The 18,794-nt window shown below is 32.5% G+C and overlaps 1 protein-coding gene across 2 annotated transcripts in view; it reads left to right on the forward strand.

Annotated features, from left to right (window-relative positions):
* The window catches only part of ADGRB3 (adhesion G protein-coupled receptor B3), a 750,806-nt gene that overhangs the window by 304,980 nt on the left and 427,032 nt on the right, over positions 1 to 18,794 (forward strand). For both annotated transcript variants that reach the window (XM_030315777.1, XM_030315778.1), the window contains 2 exons: positions 10,002 to 10,112; positions 16,085 to 16,246. In XM_030315777.1, the coding sequence (XP_030171637.1) occupies positions 10,002 to 10,112; positions 16,085 to 16,246 (273 nt within the window). The remainder of the gene's footprint in view (positions 1 to 10,001; positions 10,113 to 16,084; positions 16,247 to 18,794) is intronic.

The raw sequence follows: 18,794 nt of genomic DNA on the forward strand, positions 1-18,794 counted from the left end.
AGAAAAATAAGTCAAAGAAAGGAAATCTACAAACAAAATTAATGATCCAGTCTAAATTATTGAAGCACAGTGCATAAATATAGCAGCTGGGAAATAAATGACATATGAGTATCAAAGCAGAGGACAACAGACAGCACACCCAAATTCTTGTCTTTGTTTGGGAAAGAATACAGATACTGATTCACTAAAGATATTGATATATTTGGAAATATTTTTATGTACATGCGACAAAATTTATATAGAATGCTTGAATAATTGAAGTAAGGTATCTATCTATCTAGAGGGGAAAAACATTCCTATTGATCCAAAAATATTAGAAAAGCAGAAAAATGAAAAAATAAGGTACTTGCTTAAGAGAAACTCTAATATAGACGGAATAAATAATTTTAACATTTTAATAAATTTAACAATAAATGTCAGTGGGTTTAATTTTCTATTAAAAGGAAGAGGCTCAGATGGGATTTTTAAAAATTCAACTATATATGTTATGTACAATATACACACTTAAAACCCATTAGAATGTAATAAGTGCCTATTTAATGTTTGTTGAATTACCTGAATTAATTTATTCCCAAATACCTTTGGAAACATATAATCTGAAAAAAAATGCCTTTCCAGTATAGATGCTAGCTAGAGCATAGATGTATATGCTTAAATAAATATTAGGCAAGCTGGGACGTCATATACAAAGTAACCTCAGTTTAGTGCTCAGACATGGATTAAGTTAACTGTTCAACATTGCTTGACTAAAGAAAATATTTAGAAGCAACTACCACTCTGTCTTATGTAGACTCCAGTGCATGTGTATCTGTGTACAGACCCATTAATTAACCTTTGGTCAGGTCCTCTAGGCCTCTTTGTCTGCTGAGAGATAATCCATATGTTCATGGGCCAACTTCTGACCTGAGAAAAAAACCATAATTTTAGAGCTTAAAAAGACCTTAGAAATCATGTTCCTAGAATCCCCTTTTGCAAGAAGAGCAAAGAGGCCAAGAAAACTTAAGGTTTGAAGCTCTGAAATAAGAGGTGCACATGTTGGTTGCCCATTTATTGCCTACCCTCTATGTTCAGCTTTAGCCTGCATTTTAGTTAAAATGGTCTTAATTGTTTTTAGGTATGTGAGCCACTGCTTTGAAAAGGCTAAACACTAGTTTTCTCTGTAGAATGCCATTTGGGCTTCAGTAGTAATAATAACTTATGGAAACAAGTTTGAATATATGTTCATTAAATTTAAAGGTAATTAATATCCTAGGAAAATATTAAAAATATTTTCTATGTATCTTTTTGCCTGAGAAATAAGCTAAAATATTAAGGGAGTAGTTAAGATGGAATTATAGTTATTTTTAGAAAATATTATAAACACTATATGCATGTCTTAGTAGAATCATTTTCATTATGAAAGTTAGTTTTGATGTTTCTTTCAGAAGATATGTATACGATACTGCTTTAAACTAAAAAGTTCTATAATAACTGTAGACATACATCAGTAGGTAAATTGTAAAACATGACCAGAGGCATTTATTGTGATATTTATAGATTCTCAAAAAAAATTCTGTATGAACATAATAGATAAGTAAAATAGTATAAAAGACGAATGTGCTGGGGTGCTTGGGTGGCTCAGTCAGGTGGGTGTCTGACTTCAGCTCAGGACATAATCTCACCATTCATGGGTTCAAGCCCCACACCAGGCTCTGTGCTGACAGCTCAGAGCCTGGAGCCTGCTTCGGATTCTGTGTCTCCCTCTCTCTCTGCCCCTCCCCCACTCTCTCTCTGTCTCTCCCTCTCTCTGTCTCTCTCTCAAAAATAAATAAAATAAACATCAAAAGAAAAAAAGACGAAAGTACTTCTCTTTTATCTCCAGGTAAACCTTTAGTAAACCTTAAGACCTTGCAACTCAGTTGAATATAAATGTGATAAGGATTTGTCAGAATTATCCGGATGCCAGTGCCTTATGAAAAAAATCAGGCATTTCAGAGATTACCCATTGTTCATGTGTTGAAATGTTTTGGCCAAGCAACCGCTTATCTAACCTTTTAATTTCCATTTCGGTATAGAATGCACTCATTATTTTTATGGACTATCTTTTTAAATTATTTCTTTTGGTAAATATGCATACAGTGCTATTGCTTTAAGTTAAATTTTTTCTATACTATACTGTGATAGTAAATGAGAATGAGCTTAGGCAAGTTGAAAAGTACCATATGAATATGAGCTTTAATTTAAAAACCATAGAGGAATCATTTTTTAAAAAAATCAAAATAAATACATGATAGAGCATATGTAATATAATATGCATAATGTAATATATACAAAAGTTAACATCCATCAAAAATACCATGCTAAAAAGTATCACCTTTTTAAAGCATATACTTCCTTATAAAACACTTTTCCTGCAAACTTTTGAGGCACTGAAAATTGCTCTAGTTACCAATAATTTGAACTCAGTGGCCCAGAGATGTACTCAGCATGCAGTAAGTTGGGACTGGTCAGGGTTCTGTGTATGGTTCTGATTCTTTATCTAGTGGGAGTACCCCCATCCACCTTCTCACCCAAGCTTATGAGCTGCCAGTGAGCTATCCCTCAGACACCCACCCCCACCAACCAAATCACAAATAGTCTTAAATGAACAATCGCAATAGCTTCCTAATATACTGCCCTATATTGTTTCCCCATAGTCTGCTCTCCGTTCTTCAGTTAATCTCTCTAAAGTTCAAATCACACCATAATTCCTTGATCATTGTTTCTTAGTCCCCTTCAAAGGTTTCACATTTAATAAGATAGAGATACATTCCAGGGTTCTTAGGCATAAGAGAGGTTTCTGATTCCCTCCCCACCAATCCTTTCAGGAATATCTCTTACCCCTCCTCTTCATACTTTATCTTCTGTTAATAATGACAACTTGTGGTACTAAACCCTGAATATCCCACTGCCTCAATTCCATATCCCCTGCCACACATTTCTTAAGTTCTTAGATCACTATTGGAGCCTATCATTTTCCCTTCAAAAGAATCTGGCCTCTCATCACTAGATGACTCATCCATTTTTGTCCTGCCAGGGAAGCCTGAAAGAAAAGTCTTCTGTCATTTCCAAAGCAGCAACCCCCTCCATTTGGAAATTCCTATGGAATCTACTTTGCCCACAGGGATCACTCTGCAAGTCAGAAAGTTGGACAGAAACACAACCAAGCCCTGTTCTTGTTAGGAAAATATAGGATATCCAGGGAAGATTTAGTTTACTTTTTTTTTAGATTTTTTAAGATCTTAGGGGGCTGCTTTAGCAATAGAATTGTTCAGAGCCTATAGTGTAAGAGTTTTAGTCGTCTGTCAGAAATGCTAAAAGCTTATAGTAAAGCGTCTTACTTTGCCCTGATGTGCTAGTGTGCTAAATTAAATTCGGACATAGATCAACAAGACACCCAGCTACTAGTTTACTCTTAGAAGTCGAATTGCATTCATCATTTATGTGCTTCTGCATTTATGTTCCTCATTACCAACAAAAAAAAAAACATTTTTCAAGCAAACCATTACGGCTAGTTTATAAAAAGTCAATAGTTAAAGAGATGAAGTCATAAAATGCAATTGGCTAATGTATAAGAAATATTAACAAATAATTCCTACATGATTACACACATTGATGATTTCTAACATGGAATGATGTATCCAATTTACTAACCTTTTGCCGAAGGATGACAGAAGAAGAATAAAAATAATGATTTAAGGGTTTTCACCCTAAATGTTCTGGAATTATTCTAAATAAGATGTTTTATTATATACTTTTCAGATACATATTTGAGGACATCTTAAAAAATCCATCATTAAATGTAAATATTTCAAAGTTTCTACTTTGAACAAAAATCAATTAAAGTGTAACATCATTGTTAAAGAATATGTGCACTAAATATACTTGATAATTGCTTCTACAAAATATTTTATGTTTCATAACTTAATAACTTAATTGAAAACTGAAAACTCCTGAGCATTTAAAATTTCTCTATAAACGTACTACCAGTATGCCTTTTGACCAATTTTCTGTTTTGTCCGTTTTTAGAAGTGGCACAAAAGTACCCATCTCCTTAACAGAGTTATGTCCAACTATCTAATAAAATTAATTCCTGTAGGGGTATTTTGAAAAGCAAGATTCTACTTTGTTATTATAAGAAATAGTGTCTTGGTCCCTATAACCAGGTATCTAACTATGGCAATGGAACCAAGTAATAATTTGAAGGAAAGAATTTCAATTATCCTCTTAAATTTTAAAGATGTATTTCTCTGATTTCTAATATTTCTTAATATGTCTTAATTTATTTTATTTTAAATACATCTTAATATTAATTATTAATTTTCTCAAAAATTATTTTAAATAGTTCCTGATATTTGTTTTTTTATCCAACTCTTATTCTTAAGTTCTTTGGAAGTTGTCTTCTATCCACATTGCTATTCCCTGTTTGATTCTGGGGGAAAATAAATTTAGTAAAATTATAATAGTATTTTTAACCGGTGACATTCAGAATGTCAACTAATGATGTCTAATTTTAAAATTCCTTGTTTCTAACAGTTCATCCCAGTTCTAGAAACGTCTTTGATACTGTAGACTTTTCCCCAACATTTCTATCTTTCATAAAGCACCTGACTATATAGGCACTCAAATGGTTGAATGAGAAAATACAATATTTAAGTCTGATCAAAAGTTAAAAAAACATTTTTTTAAAAACCTCAGAAAACAGAATGATATCCTAATGACTGATAATCTGAGCTGCTCTTCACTATCTGAATACCTCCCAGCTATAATATGCATAAAGAATGTGCATGCAAAATAGTTGTACCGACTCTATTTCCAGTAAGTATGGAAATGAATGAACACATTTAATAATATGTTTCTGAAAACATATGAACTAAGAATGTATTAAATAGAATTACCTTATTTCAGAAAATGTCTGTTCCTTCTTAACAGAATTTGTCTATACCACCATAATCCAGTCAGATGATAGAATCTTTATTCTGCCAACAAGTTATACATTTAATATCCTTACTTGTTATGATGACAAATGAAATGTCACTTCAAATGTCCAGTTGCATGGCTTAAAAGATGTATTTTCTCTTTTGAAACACGTTAGCAAGTCATTCTAGTTAAGAGTGATATATTATTTAGGAAGTTAATCTAATAAGTGGGTTTTGAGTGGAGCTTACTATTTTGATTAAAATAAATAATTTTACATATTTGAAAGGTTCGAGCCATGTTTAGTGGATTTCCTAGGGATATGAGCTTCAGAATATTAGAGACTACTTTTAACTTGCCTTTGTAACTTTAGTGCCTAACACGTAAGTAATTAAAAAATGGTTATTAATAAAAATTAACCATTGTTTTTAAGGCATTAAGTTTTGTTTTAGGTCAGTGAGATTTAAGTGTCTTTTTAAAACAGTAACATTGCAATTATTTTTTTTTTAATTTTTTTTTTCAACGTTTATTTATTTTTGGGACAGAGAGAGGCAGAGCATGAACGGGGGAGGGGCAGAGAGAGAGGGAGACACAGAATCGGAAACAGGCTCCAGGCTCTGAGCCATCAGCCCAGAGCCCGACGCGGGGCTCGAACTCACGGACCGCGAGATCGTGACCTGGCTGAAGTCGGACGCTTAACCGGCTGCGCCACCCAGGCGCCCCAACATTGCAATTATTTAAATAAGAACCTGAATGTATTTATGGATAATATTCCTTGCTGACAAAAGAAATACTGAACTTCATGATCATACATAACTAATTTGCAAGTACTTCATGAAGAATTTTACTTTTTTCCCATCGGACTGTTCACCAAGCAGGTTAAATAAAGGATTCCAGACATCTAGAAACTCGCATTTTAAAGACACAACTCTTCATATGAAATGTATTTATAAGATAAATAATGAACCCCAGCTATGTGTAAATCAGGAGGTGATTTCAAAACTCATAAGTCATTTTTCCTTCTCACAGGTTTATAATCTAGTAGGAAGAATTCAATATGAAAATTAAGATGAAAGTCCATTATTGATACAAAATAAAATAGAAGTTTAAAAGACAGAGGCCACTTATTAGTTGATTAAGAAATAGTTCATGTAGGTAGCGCCTTTGGGGTTGAACTTGGTGAAGGGTTTTACCTCAGGCATGGACAGAAGAACAGATATTTCATATGGAGGAAGATGATAGAAATGATGCAGTGGTGTGACGATTTCCATGACAAAAAATGGTGCATTTTGATCATAGAATGTAAGTAAGAGATAACTTTGAGAGTTTGTTGAGAAGCAGTGATGGCCTGGGCTAGGGTGGTTTCTGTAGAAATTCTAAGAAAAGTTAGCTAGCAAGTGAAGTTACTATTTATATTGCAAAATAGATTGCAGTGATAACTTATCAGCTAATCTAACTCTCTGCTTGCCTGCACACTGACAAACACATGATAAAATAGCAAATGGTGTGTGTTTTCACTTCTTGATGACTTCAACTTCACATTGTTATAATCCTTGATTTCCAGGAAAAAAACTTCACAACTGACAACTGACTATCAAGAGGCAGTTTTCAAATCTATTTGCTTCTTCATGATCTACTTATATATTTCTGGATGGGAAAAGAGAAGACATAAAAGTATTCTTAACGAATTTTCAAAACTGTTCTTTCATGTAGCTTTGAGTATATCTTACTTTCAGACACTCCTGCTTTTTATCAAGAAGCACATTGAAAGATTGTATGAGAAAATGTGCCTAAATATGAAAGTCATCTCCAGTCATTTGAGTTTTATACATGCATACAGTTATTTACCTACCACTTCATTGATACCATCAATATAAAGATATAGGAAATAACCCTGTTTTTCATAAACCATGTACCATATATACATACACAATATTATGCTGTACATTACTTCATTTGATTTCATAACTTGCTTTCCATCGCTTATACAAAGCAAATCATCTTTTTATTTGTTTATGCTATTTTCCTTGTGTAACTAATGTAGTATGTTATCTTTGCCAACTCAGAATCATATGAGTATAAATCAATAACCCATGAAGAACTTTTATTATTCAGAGAGCCTAATATTATAAAGGTTTACCTCAACCCACATTCACCACATAAGAAAATAATAGCAAAATTAATAGCCTAATTTTTTTCTAAGTTTGAATGATCCAACTGGCCTTTATTTTCACTAGAAGTGAAGAAAGTAAAATCATCACAAAAGAGGACACGAATGTTTTGAAAATATCCCTTTGTGAAATATGGATGGACCCATAACATTTGTTGTTAAATCTTACCATTGACAACAACCCTAAAATAAAGATTTCTTTGACACATAAACATTGGCAAAAGAAATTCACTTGGTTAGATAATAGTTTAAGTGATTCACTTACAAATTCAGATTCTTTTAGGTCTGAAACAAGAGATCTAGAACATTCAAAAAATACCACCATAGTGTTGTTTTTCCACCTGAGAAAAAGAAATAAATTGTGAGTATGTCTTCTATCTTATAGGGAATTTAGTTATATCAAGCCCTCATATTAGTTTTCACTTTTTAGAAGTTATTTTTCAGATAAATTATATTGACAGAAATAATAAAAAATTTCAATTGAAACTTTTAGTTACAGAAAAATATATAGTCACGTTCATAGATGATTGAATAATTTCTTTTCAAATACTGTGGTCCATTATTAAGTATCCCAATGTTAAGTATCAGCACTAATGCTCACACAACATTGATTATTGATGATGAGTAGAATTGAGCAAAAGTGACAACAGTGAGGAATACTCAAATTTAATTTGTGTTATACTCATGTTTGAGATATTTAATTCACATTCCAGCTAATAATATGAGATAGTTCACATAAATGCGAACACCTCTTTTTAAAGATGAGTACTTGTGTTCAAAGTCCAGAAAGAATTAAAAATTTAACATGACACTTTAAAAATCATTCCAGCAGTGTCCACCAACATAACTCAGAACTGCAGATTTCAAGATTATAGTCCCTGTAACACATAAACTATTTTTTTCTCAGAAAATAGAGTGTAGGCTCTTTTAATGCTGCCACTGAGTTGAAGAATTTCTTCTACTAGAACAGGTAATAAAGTTACTTACTAACAGAAGTTGTTTAAAAAAAAAAGAAGAAGTTGTAGTTATGAAAAATTTCTTTTCTATCCTTTGCCCAGTGCCAAAACTACCTTAGTGTGACAATTAGAGCCTGCAGCTTATTTATGCATACATAAACTCTGACTTAAATGTTCTAAGTGTAGACACACACACACACACACACAGAAGGTAAAATATACTGTTAATAAAAATTACTACTGAATTTCCTTTGCTGTTTCAGACTCAGAAAATTTTCAATTACATATAATATTTTAAAATACTGGGTAGTACATAAGAGTCCAGATACAAACTTTCTAAGTAGTCAGTTTCCCAAATCATTAAATGACATGTGATAGACATGTCTTATTAGCATAATGAAACATAGCTGATGCAGCACATCCTGCATAAATGAATGCAATGAGAGGATGTTGGCAGCAATGGAAAATAATGATGGATTTTACAAGATTAAGCCAACTGACATTTTATGAAAATTTCCATTTCCTGCCTTGGATTTTATCTAAACTGACAAAAACAAACACACATTTAGATTTCTCAGATTTCTCATGGGATGTACTCTTGGGTAGAATATCGGGAAAGAATTTCTGACAAATTAATCTGTCAAGTGCCATACTTTAATAATTATGTGGGGATTTGCCGGGATGGACAAAAACATGTGCTAGTCTTTTCTCTTCCCATAAAATTTAAAAAGTTAATAGAATTAGTGCTTACAGAATACAGTGTTCAATTATACAAAGTGAGTTGTAATATTTTAGCAGAAGATTAAAGATTGATAGGAGAAGGTAAAATTAAACATTCCCAAATTTTGACATTGGTTCTGGCACTATCATTAGAACATATTATACTCAATCATCTTTGTCATGTATTAAAGTTCTGGTCTTAAGGGCCCAACAATTGTCTTAATGTAACAGAAACACCATGATTGCCTGCCCCTCACCCTTCAGGAATCCCCTTCCCCTACACACTTCTCTAAGCCAGAATCAACAACTCTTCCATAAATTAGGCATTTGTTTCATTAAAATTATTTTACAATAACTGTACTAGAAGGATGGAACTCTTGCAGAATTCCAAGCATATGAATTTTTCAAAAATATATTATGGAGTCTATCTTTTGTTCAACTTATTTTTTCTTTCCCCATTGTCACTGACTTAGGGCCAGATTTTTTTTTTTTTTTTTTTTTTTTTTTTTTTTTTTTTTTTTTTGCTTTTCCTAGGAGGTACAACATTAAAGGATTAAATCACAGAAACCTGGAGTCATCCATTTCTTTTGAACATAACTTTTAAAAGAAAAAACACTGTCTTACATGTGGTTAGAAAAGGGATGAACAACTATTTGGGGCAGGGCAGGAGAGAATGAGAATTACTTCAACCACCACATATCCATGAGCTTTTAAGGACACCAAGGCCAACCTCATCTTTGGAAAAACACTATATTAAGTGAATGCTTACCTTAGGAAAGCTAGGTTAAGGATTATTTATTCCTCAAGAAAAGTGCTGAAAAACTTGTGGGGTGATTACTATTCAGCAAAGCAGCATCTGTTATACAGTCAGGATTCTGTCTCTGAAAAACAACAGTTAACACTGTGGTTGTATTTTTTCCGATGTATTGCTTGAAAACATGATCAGAAAAGAGTACACTATTTGTTAATTAAGCTGACTTAAAACCTGATGTGTCATTCTATTGACTGTTATTATTGTTTCTTGAAAATTTGTTCTTGTTTATAGATTTTTTTTTACTTGAGTTTAGAAATATTCCAAGTAGATCAGCCTAGCAAATTTAGAATTGTAAATTTAATCAGTAACTTCTAGGTATGTGTAGGAACATATTGCATGAGACAGTAATGTAATTTGTGAGAAATGTCTACACACAAGCTTTCATATACCTTTATTCTGTCTTTAGAATTTGGAATGATGGGAGATCATACAATTAAAAGTCAGCGACCTCGATCTGTTCATGAAAAAAGGGTCCCTCAGGAACAAGCTGATGCTGCTAAATTTATGGCACAAACTGGTAATACGTTAGTTACATTTTTCTATTTATTGTTGTTAATTTAATGAAACCACTGCATGTTTTCATAATCTTTTGCTGCACATTTGTCAGTTTTTGGAGCTGATATTTTTTTGAGCCATTTTTTTTTTGTCACCAGTTAAAGTCCATAAATGAAGTAGCTGTGAGTTGAAAAGTGCACAAAAGTATGTGTAAGATTTATTTTGCTTTTAGTATGGGACATTTAAGATTTACATGTTATTATTTACCTATGTTAGTTAACTACTTAAATGTACCATTAAACTTTTAAAGAACTCAACAAAGTTATTTCATCAATAATTGATTGTTATAGGACTTTTCAGAATTAGAATTTAAATAGGAGTTTAAATGATGAAATTTAATTTAACAATAAGATGTTGGATTTTTTAAATGCCATACTTCATATAAATATTAATTATTAAAATGTATGGAAATTAGAAATTTTTTTTCAGATTTTTTTTATTTGAAAAGAAGGTTTTGTTATAGAAGCTAAATAATAAAAAGTTGACAATCTTTATTAGTAAGCCATAATATACTCCAAATAATTAAATATCAACAAAGATCACTTTCCGGTTTGTAAAATTTTTAATTCTAAACTCATTAGATTTTTTGCAAATACCTCCCTAAAAAAAAAGAAAAACATATATATATATACACAAGTAAATGCATTCATATGTTGGTTCATCATAATAAATGGGCTATAATTCCTTCTGTTTACATTGCATGTAGTACATTCTTAGATGAAAATGTATTTAAAATGTGTTATAAACATTTTCAGCTTTCACTTTTATTTCAGGAAATTGCAAACTAACAATCTTATCTATGTCTTTATAAAGTTTTATTCATTCCAATCTGGATCATCTGTTTTACCATTAATACAGAAGTTTCAAGTACTTGATCAGCTTTTTGACATGACATTGATTTTGATGAAATTCTCCTGAAGAATGAATATTTCCTTTAGTTTATATTTTCTTAAGATATATATTCTGAACACTAGATTTGAATCTACAACTTAAAAATGCAAATATTCTTAATGGATTGTGCTCTTTGGTAATTGGTGAGTAATTGGAGAGTCTAACACCTTATTACAAGTAGGTCAAAGAATTCTTCAGAACAAGAAGAGTGTTTACAATAAATTCTACATTAAGGACATATTTTTAGCTTTTTAAATATACACGTTGAGCTAGATCCTGAAATGAACAAAACTTGCTTATTTGGATTGCTTTTGGTGCAGCTTCTTATTTAACAAAAGGTGACATATGTTTACTATTTGCTTGTACAGGTCCGAAAGTGCATTGCCAGGGTCAGGTAAATTTTCAAATTATTAAATGTATTTTTCTCCCTTACATGGAGCAAAATAGTCTCAGCCACTGACCAGAGATTAAGGAATATTTGACTTTACATAGAGGCATAGAACATGATCTAACTACTCAGCCTCCTTCAGATGCCATCTCACCCGGGGCATTGCTGCAAAATTAGAGACTTTCTTCGTTTTTGCAAAAGAGGCCGCAGTCATTGGCTTCCTGAAATTACTTAAAAGTGGGGTCATTTGGAAGTGAAATGGAGAGCCATAGTTTTAAATTTCCTGTAATGTAGTAAAATTTGCTAATGCATAAATATTATGCAGTTTGGCCAGGGCATTTTATATAAATTCAGTTTTTGGATTTGCCTATGACATCAACCAAGAAAATTCAGTTTTCGACCAAAACCTTTTTTACAAATTCAAATCACAAGGAACATTATGTTTACTTAGTCAGAAATTACTAAATTCTGTTTTCATTTACTGGTTCTTTTACAAGCATTGTTTTGTATCTAAAACATATTAACACATGATTTGGTAAAGTAGATGAAACACTTATTAAATAGATCCACAAGGAGCATTAAAACCATTTCCTTATATTGTTAACGATGATTCAGAAAAGGCAATGAAATCCAAAATTAAAGTTCTGAAAATATTGATTGTTCTTAAATATTTATTGTTTTATTTTAAACCAGAAATAGTATAGGTAAATATAAACACACATATAATACTTTAAATTGAAATTACTACAATACTGATAGAAGACTGGAAAACTGCATTATTTTAAATGGTTTTTAAAATATGTAATGTGATATGAAGCAATTATAAAGTTAAGAGAGGAGCTGTTTATTTTCCTGAGATATTTTCTAAGTTATACTTCCTTTAGGTGTTAAGGTAGTTAGTCTGAATAAATACAAGTGTCACACAATCAAATCTCACAAAAATTAAGTTTTTTCTATAAAACTTTTCTATTTGTCTTTCAAACCAGGAGATTTGTGTTACATATAAACAATCATAGACATTTGCTAACATTAATGTGAGAATGAAGAAAAATGCAATAGAGGTAAAACTGAATGATGAAAGACAATATAATATGTATTTTATATTAGTCATGAGAGAAAACAAAGCAAAACCTATAGAATTAAGAATTCTTTCTCAAAATGAATAACCTGGCTTCTTCAACCAGTATGATTAGTATACCCTGTATCTGAAAAGCTTGCTTTCTATAAAGTAATAACATGAATGGAAATCGTTTTTAAAGGGGTAACGTTTGGGAAAATAGCATTACTGATCAAGATAACTTGATCATTTTGGTCAGTCCAATAATTGAGATAGACTAGTTTAAATATAAATGAACAATGCTCAAATAGCCTAGGACACAATTTATGTGTATCGCAATATATATTTCATTTCAAGGGAAATGAAATGAAGTGATAAGATACAGATATTTAATACAGACATCTAAATTAAATTCCAATAAGATAGCTTATGACAATTTAATTTTACTTACTGATGCTTTTTAACATCATAGTCATCCAATGATCTTATAAACATGTTTAGAAAAGTGGTCCTGTATTCCAGTGGCGGAGATAACGTATATTAGAAATATATATTATAGCATGTTATCTAAAAGAGAAGTATAACATTAAAAATGTTTCTAGTATGATTTTAACATACTAGAAAATTTTATATTAATATTTTGTTTATAATTTGAAATACACTCTTATACATTATCTCATTTAAACCTCACAAATACATTTTGAGGTAGATGTATTACTCATTTTATTGAGAGGTTCAGAGAAATAAAGTGACTTTCTCAAGGTCACGGAGCTAATATTCAATAGCTTTCCATCAAACAGACCTTCTGACTTTAATTACAGTGCTTTTCCAGTCCCCTTTTATATTTTGTGTCAGGATAAAGAGCCTTAATAGTGCCTTAGATACTAAAGCGTTCTACATGGTGTTTAATGTGCCTTCTCTGCTACAAGGAACCAGATTAGTTTGTGCTATCTCCAAAGATACACATATTAAAAATAGTGTACTTTGTATTATACTTTACTATTTTAATGTCATTGAGTTTAAAAGTGTATATATACGCATATCTTTCTTTTAAGTATATGAGCTATTTCTTACAGGGATCCAATATGCCTCATTAGAACAGGCTTCACACTTTTTGTAGTAAAGAAGTGGCAGCATGGAAATCGTATCTATTTAGTGGAAATGTCACTTGAAACTATGCCATTTGAGATATAATGAGGTCATTTTGGTAGGTAGGCTGGTAATTGAGTGGCAAAATTTGATTCATAATTTGAAAGCCAATATAGACTTTATTCATTTATTTATTTTGCTTTCGATCAACAAAATGAATCATCAATTTGAGTGAGTGAAGAAGGCCAGTTCTTAGCACTGATTATCAATTTCTTATAATCTACACATCACTGCTTAGACTGTTCAACATCATTATAGTATACATTCAGAAGGAACCTCGATTTTTAAATATTTGTACAGAAATACATTTAAAAGTAGATCTTGATCCTGATTCATTGTTCAATTTAATAAAAAACATTTTTAATGCCATAATAACAGTGCAAGGGTAAGAGAAGGACTGCTTTTGTGGAAAAACATAACTAATTTTATTCATAACCTTTATCATTTTATTTATAGAATTCACTGTTCAAGGTTTCCTAGCTTTTAATTAATAACATACAACCATAATATTTATACTTCACTTACTGTCATCACAACATATATTGAATTATCAAAAGAAAAAGCTTTGCATTATGTTTTTCCTAACTTTACATTAAAAAGTTTCATTGCTAAAAATATATGTTCATATATACATATATGTGTGGATATTTTTTAACTATTGCCATATTGTTGGGGTCTAGAATAATGATTTTTTATCTTCAGACTATTCTTTAATGTAAAAGAGAATATTATGAGGCATGTCTTTAAATATTATTCAAACGGTCATCCAATAACATTTTTAAGAAGTAGTTACAATATAAACTGGTGATGGCAAAAAAGACTAAAATAATCAAGCGTAATTAATCTATAGAGTATTTTCAGGACAAACACTGATCCAACACCAAAAATAAGTCCTATTTAATGTAATATGTCATCCCAGTTAACCACTGTCTGTGCCCTTAGTATATATATCTAGTCATAAATGCATTAAGATCTATGCCTCTGGGTGCATAATGCAGATCACTGTAAGAACAAATCTTCATAATAGTGCTACCCAAAGTGTGGTTGGTGGACCTGTGTTTATCTGCGAACTACTTTTTATGGGCCTATGTGGAAATAAGAAGCATATACCAGGATGTAAATTCAACTACATTATCAAACACACGTTTAATTTCAGCTGACTTTTGTTTGTTTGTTTGGAAAAAAAGAAATTCTCAGTGAAGAAATCAGCAAGTTGAGTTACATTCTGGTTCAGCCTCCTTCTGTCCTAAAGTACCAGTCTATGGACCCGCTGTCTTGAGTAGCACTGCAAGTAATTTCTAAATCATTTACTAACCCTTCAAAAAAAATAATAAAGATGGACAAATAGATTATCATATTCTATTTTTTAATTATATTCCAAAGGCAAATTCTAAACAGAACTTATGAAGTATAAATTGTTCCTTTGTTTATGTAATCAGTGATACAAAGTGTTCAGAAACACTTCAACCATAAACCTTTCCCACAACTAAATAATTAAATAGCTCCCACTAGCAGGTAAATGCCCCAATTTCGTATTTGGGGAAAAGCAACTGCAAGTTTTCAAATCAGTATTAAGAATCTATCCTGAACATGATATCAGAATAGAATCAAAAGCCCACTGTGATGGACTTAGAAATTCTTGACTTTAAGTCCTTTGGGACATGACTTTAGATAATAATGCAAACTAGACATAATTTTAGTGTGATGCTTACTTTAAGAAAAGTAATTAATTCGGACACTCCTTGGCTTTTTAGGGCCCTATGTTGAATAAATTAATAGAAATCCCAGAGAAATTTTCCTTCATTTTGAGTAAAACTCACTCTTCTACTCTAGATCATGAGGAAAATTGCAAGCAGAAGGCTTTTAAACAAATTATCACAAGATAAATAGCTGTCACAGGATGAAAAAAGTAAGAATAGCACTGGGAATAAATTATAAATAAGTGTCAGTGTTTAACAAAATAAAAATTAGATACTCCCAGACTCCCAGGGCCCCACCTCATCCAGCATTAGAAAGACTATGCAATAAAAGATTAGGTAAGAATACATCAATATATTGCTGCTCACCAAAGCCAGAGTAAGTTTAGCAATACATTTTGCTCCCTCTCCCATCCAAAGTACAAAGCTTTAGATTGGCCTGAAGAGAATTGCTTCAGCAACCATTCTTGTTGTAAAATGCTGACTGGTCCCTTCATAGTGTCCACGGCACAGTGTCTTTGTGAAGAGTAGCTTTGCTAAAAAGGTAATAGCAAACTTGGACCTTGCATCAGTGTAATAGGTATCTCTCTTTAAATTTATTTTGCTCTGAAATGTTTTCTTGTACCTTTTGATGTAATGTCATATTTTTACATTTAAATTATTCTTTCATGTCATAGTATCAGTTTGGTATGATGCTTAGTGAATGAATATTCAAAACAGTATTTCATGTTTATTTGTTGTCTTGCACACAGGTGAATCTGGTGTGGAAGAGTGGTCCCAGTGGAGCACATGCTCAGTTACTTGTGGTCAAGGGTCGCAGGTGCGAACCAGAACTTGTGTATCACCTTACGGGACACACTGCAGCGGCCCATTAAGAGAATCAAGGGTTTGCAATAACACTGCCCTCTGTCCAGGTAGTGTTAGCAGCAACTACAACTGTGGATGTTATTGAATTGTGTCATGCTACGCATTTGGAAAGATTTGTTATTTTCATATGAACTGGGTATAGACATTTTAATTAGAGTGGATAAGTTTAATTCTTATTCAACTGTGAAATTTTGTTATATAAGTGATTATTTCTGCTTTCAGAGCAGTCAGAAAATTGCGTAAGTGACTCCCCTACCCACTGCAGCTAGAAGCTTGAAATTTATCTATCTGCTTCTAATAATATTTTAAGATTACAATATCTTTCCTTATTTTAGGTGGTCAAAATGTCCAGTTGAATGTTTGAGGAAAGTGTGACTTACAGGCATACTGGAAATGTGATCTGTACCCATTACTAAAGGCAGTGGTTGATATAGTCTTTAAAGCTGGCAGTTGTTTTCCTATCACTTATCTGACCCTATCAGAGAACATAGTTCCCCTGACCAAAGGAATTCCTGCTCATTTCTTTCACTCAGTTGGTTGTCCTCATCAGAGCCATCCACTGCATTGTAAACTTTGAAGTCATTAATGGAGGAAAAAATCTTTAATGCTAAATGGTGCACAGCATGGTAGCTTACCCACGTAGGGTGAGATTTTCCATGTTACATCAACATTTTGTTCTCATTTGAGGCCTACATGCATATCACAGGCATTTTGCCTTCTCAAATTACTGGCTTTCATCTAAAAATAAGTACTAAAAGGAATTTGGGCTTTCTTTCAAGAAGTCCAAAGCACATGATACTGCGAATCTCCAGTATATTATTATTTATATTTTTGCTCAAGTATTTGGTGGAGGGGTGATAAAACCATCAACCACTGCAGTTGACCCTAGACTTGCATTCACAGCCTTTCCATAGGCCCCCAAAGGGGGTGGGCATAAAGAAAGGGACTGGTTCTGCAGCAGCTGTTCAGCTGTAAAAATTTTCTGATGAATTCCGTTTCCAGAGATGGCTGATTTTGCAGTTGCTAAAGGCAAGAGTAGAGAGTGGGTGGCATGGGGGAAGGGCAGAGATAATCCTAATTTCCCAGCTGAATAAGCAAGGGCAACCCATTAAAAGACAGTCTGGAGGAGTTATTGTTTAATGGGTACAGGGTTTTGATTTGCAAACTGAGTAAGTTCTGAAGATCTGTTTTACAACAATGGGGATATATTTAACAGCACTGAATCGTACACTTAAAAATAGTTTGGATGATAAATTTTCTGTTATGTATTTTTTTATCACAATAAAAGGAAAGACAATCTGGAAGAAACAAAAGGGAAAAGAAGTGGTGGGCAGAATGTGGAGGAGAGGGCACACTGAGTTGGGAAATCCTCTATAATGAAATTAGGAGATTCAAAGCAGCAGATGAAGGTCGAAGTTAAAGCTAAACAGGGCAGAGAACTATGAGGAAGAGAAGACTGAATTAACAGGAAACAGCAATAACTCCCACTGAAAACAAGAGAAATCAATGAGAGTCAGTGGGAATTAAACTAGATGAGAAGGAACATCAAGTGACAAGAAAATTCAGAGGGGAAAATGCTTACGGAGGTCACAGAAGGGGATGTCAATGACAGAAGATGACAAAAACGGGCTAGTGAGCAAAGACTCTAGGTCTGTTAGTCCAAAGAAGGAAAACCTCCAAGAGCTGGAGGTTTTAGGAATTACAAAATTTCTAAATTTTATACATAAAATGACCTCATGAGTAAATGTTTGTGGATTTTCAGCTGGGTGTGGGTAGAGTATATTGTCTCACACTTAAAGCCCACCCCTACTTACAGTATTTATGTTAAGGGTTCTAGGATCAAGTTTCCTTTCCTGAGCAATGAGAAAATTGTCAATAGAGAATTAAGCTGTGCTTGATATATACGTTTATCTTGTCAGCATCCCTTGGAAAAGTGAAGTTCCCTTCAGTATGCAAGGATGGAGTCTAATGGCAAATGGATGCCCAAGTGGAAGTCTGAGAGGGTGCTAAAGTGTTCTCCACAATTCTCCATTCAGTGCTTACTCTCCAGCCACTCATTATGCAATTCATGTGGTTGACATATGGAAATCTCCATCCTTCTGCCAGACACTGCTGATTAATTCCTTTGCTGGGCAAGGAGAGCATCTGTAGTGGGATCAGAGTGCTCTTCCTTTCACTCTGTATCTGATGTTTATAGAACACTGAATAATATTCTGATTATAATGTTTTTCCTCAATTTCTTAAACCTCCTACCATTATTCCTACTGAAGAAATACATACTAATTATTAGTTCCCCTCTTCACCTTCATATACTATAGGTTTGTCTTTCTAAATTTGGTTAAATAGGACTGATGATAAGAAATAATGTATCTTGTAACCATTGTTTTAGTTCAGATGTCAAATTTAAGAGAATAGAGAGTTTTGTTGATTTCTTTTTAGTTTTCTAAAACTGAACAATAATTTAGCAACTTCATTATTTTAAAAATGTAGAATAAGTATTTCACTATAGGAAATTGGAATATCTTTTAGATGGTTACTGTATTTGTTATGAAATATTTTGTGTTAAATATTTTGTTCAGTCACTTGCCATGCTGC

This window comes from Lynx canadensis, chromosome B2 (genome assembly GCF_007474595.2).
Source record: "Lynx canadensis isolate LIC74 chromosome B2, mLynCan4.pri.v2, whole genome shotgun sequence".
Taxonomy (NCBI): Eukaryota; Metazoa; Chordata; class Mammalia; order Carnivora; family Felidae; genus Lynx; species Lynx canadensis.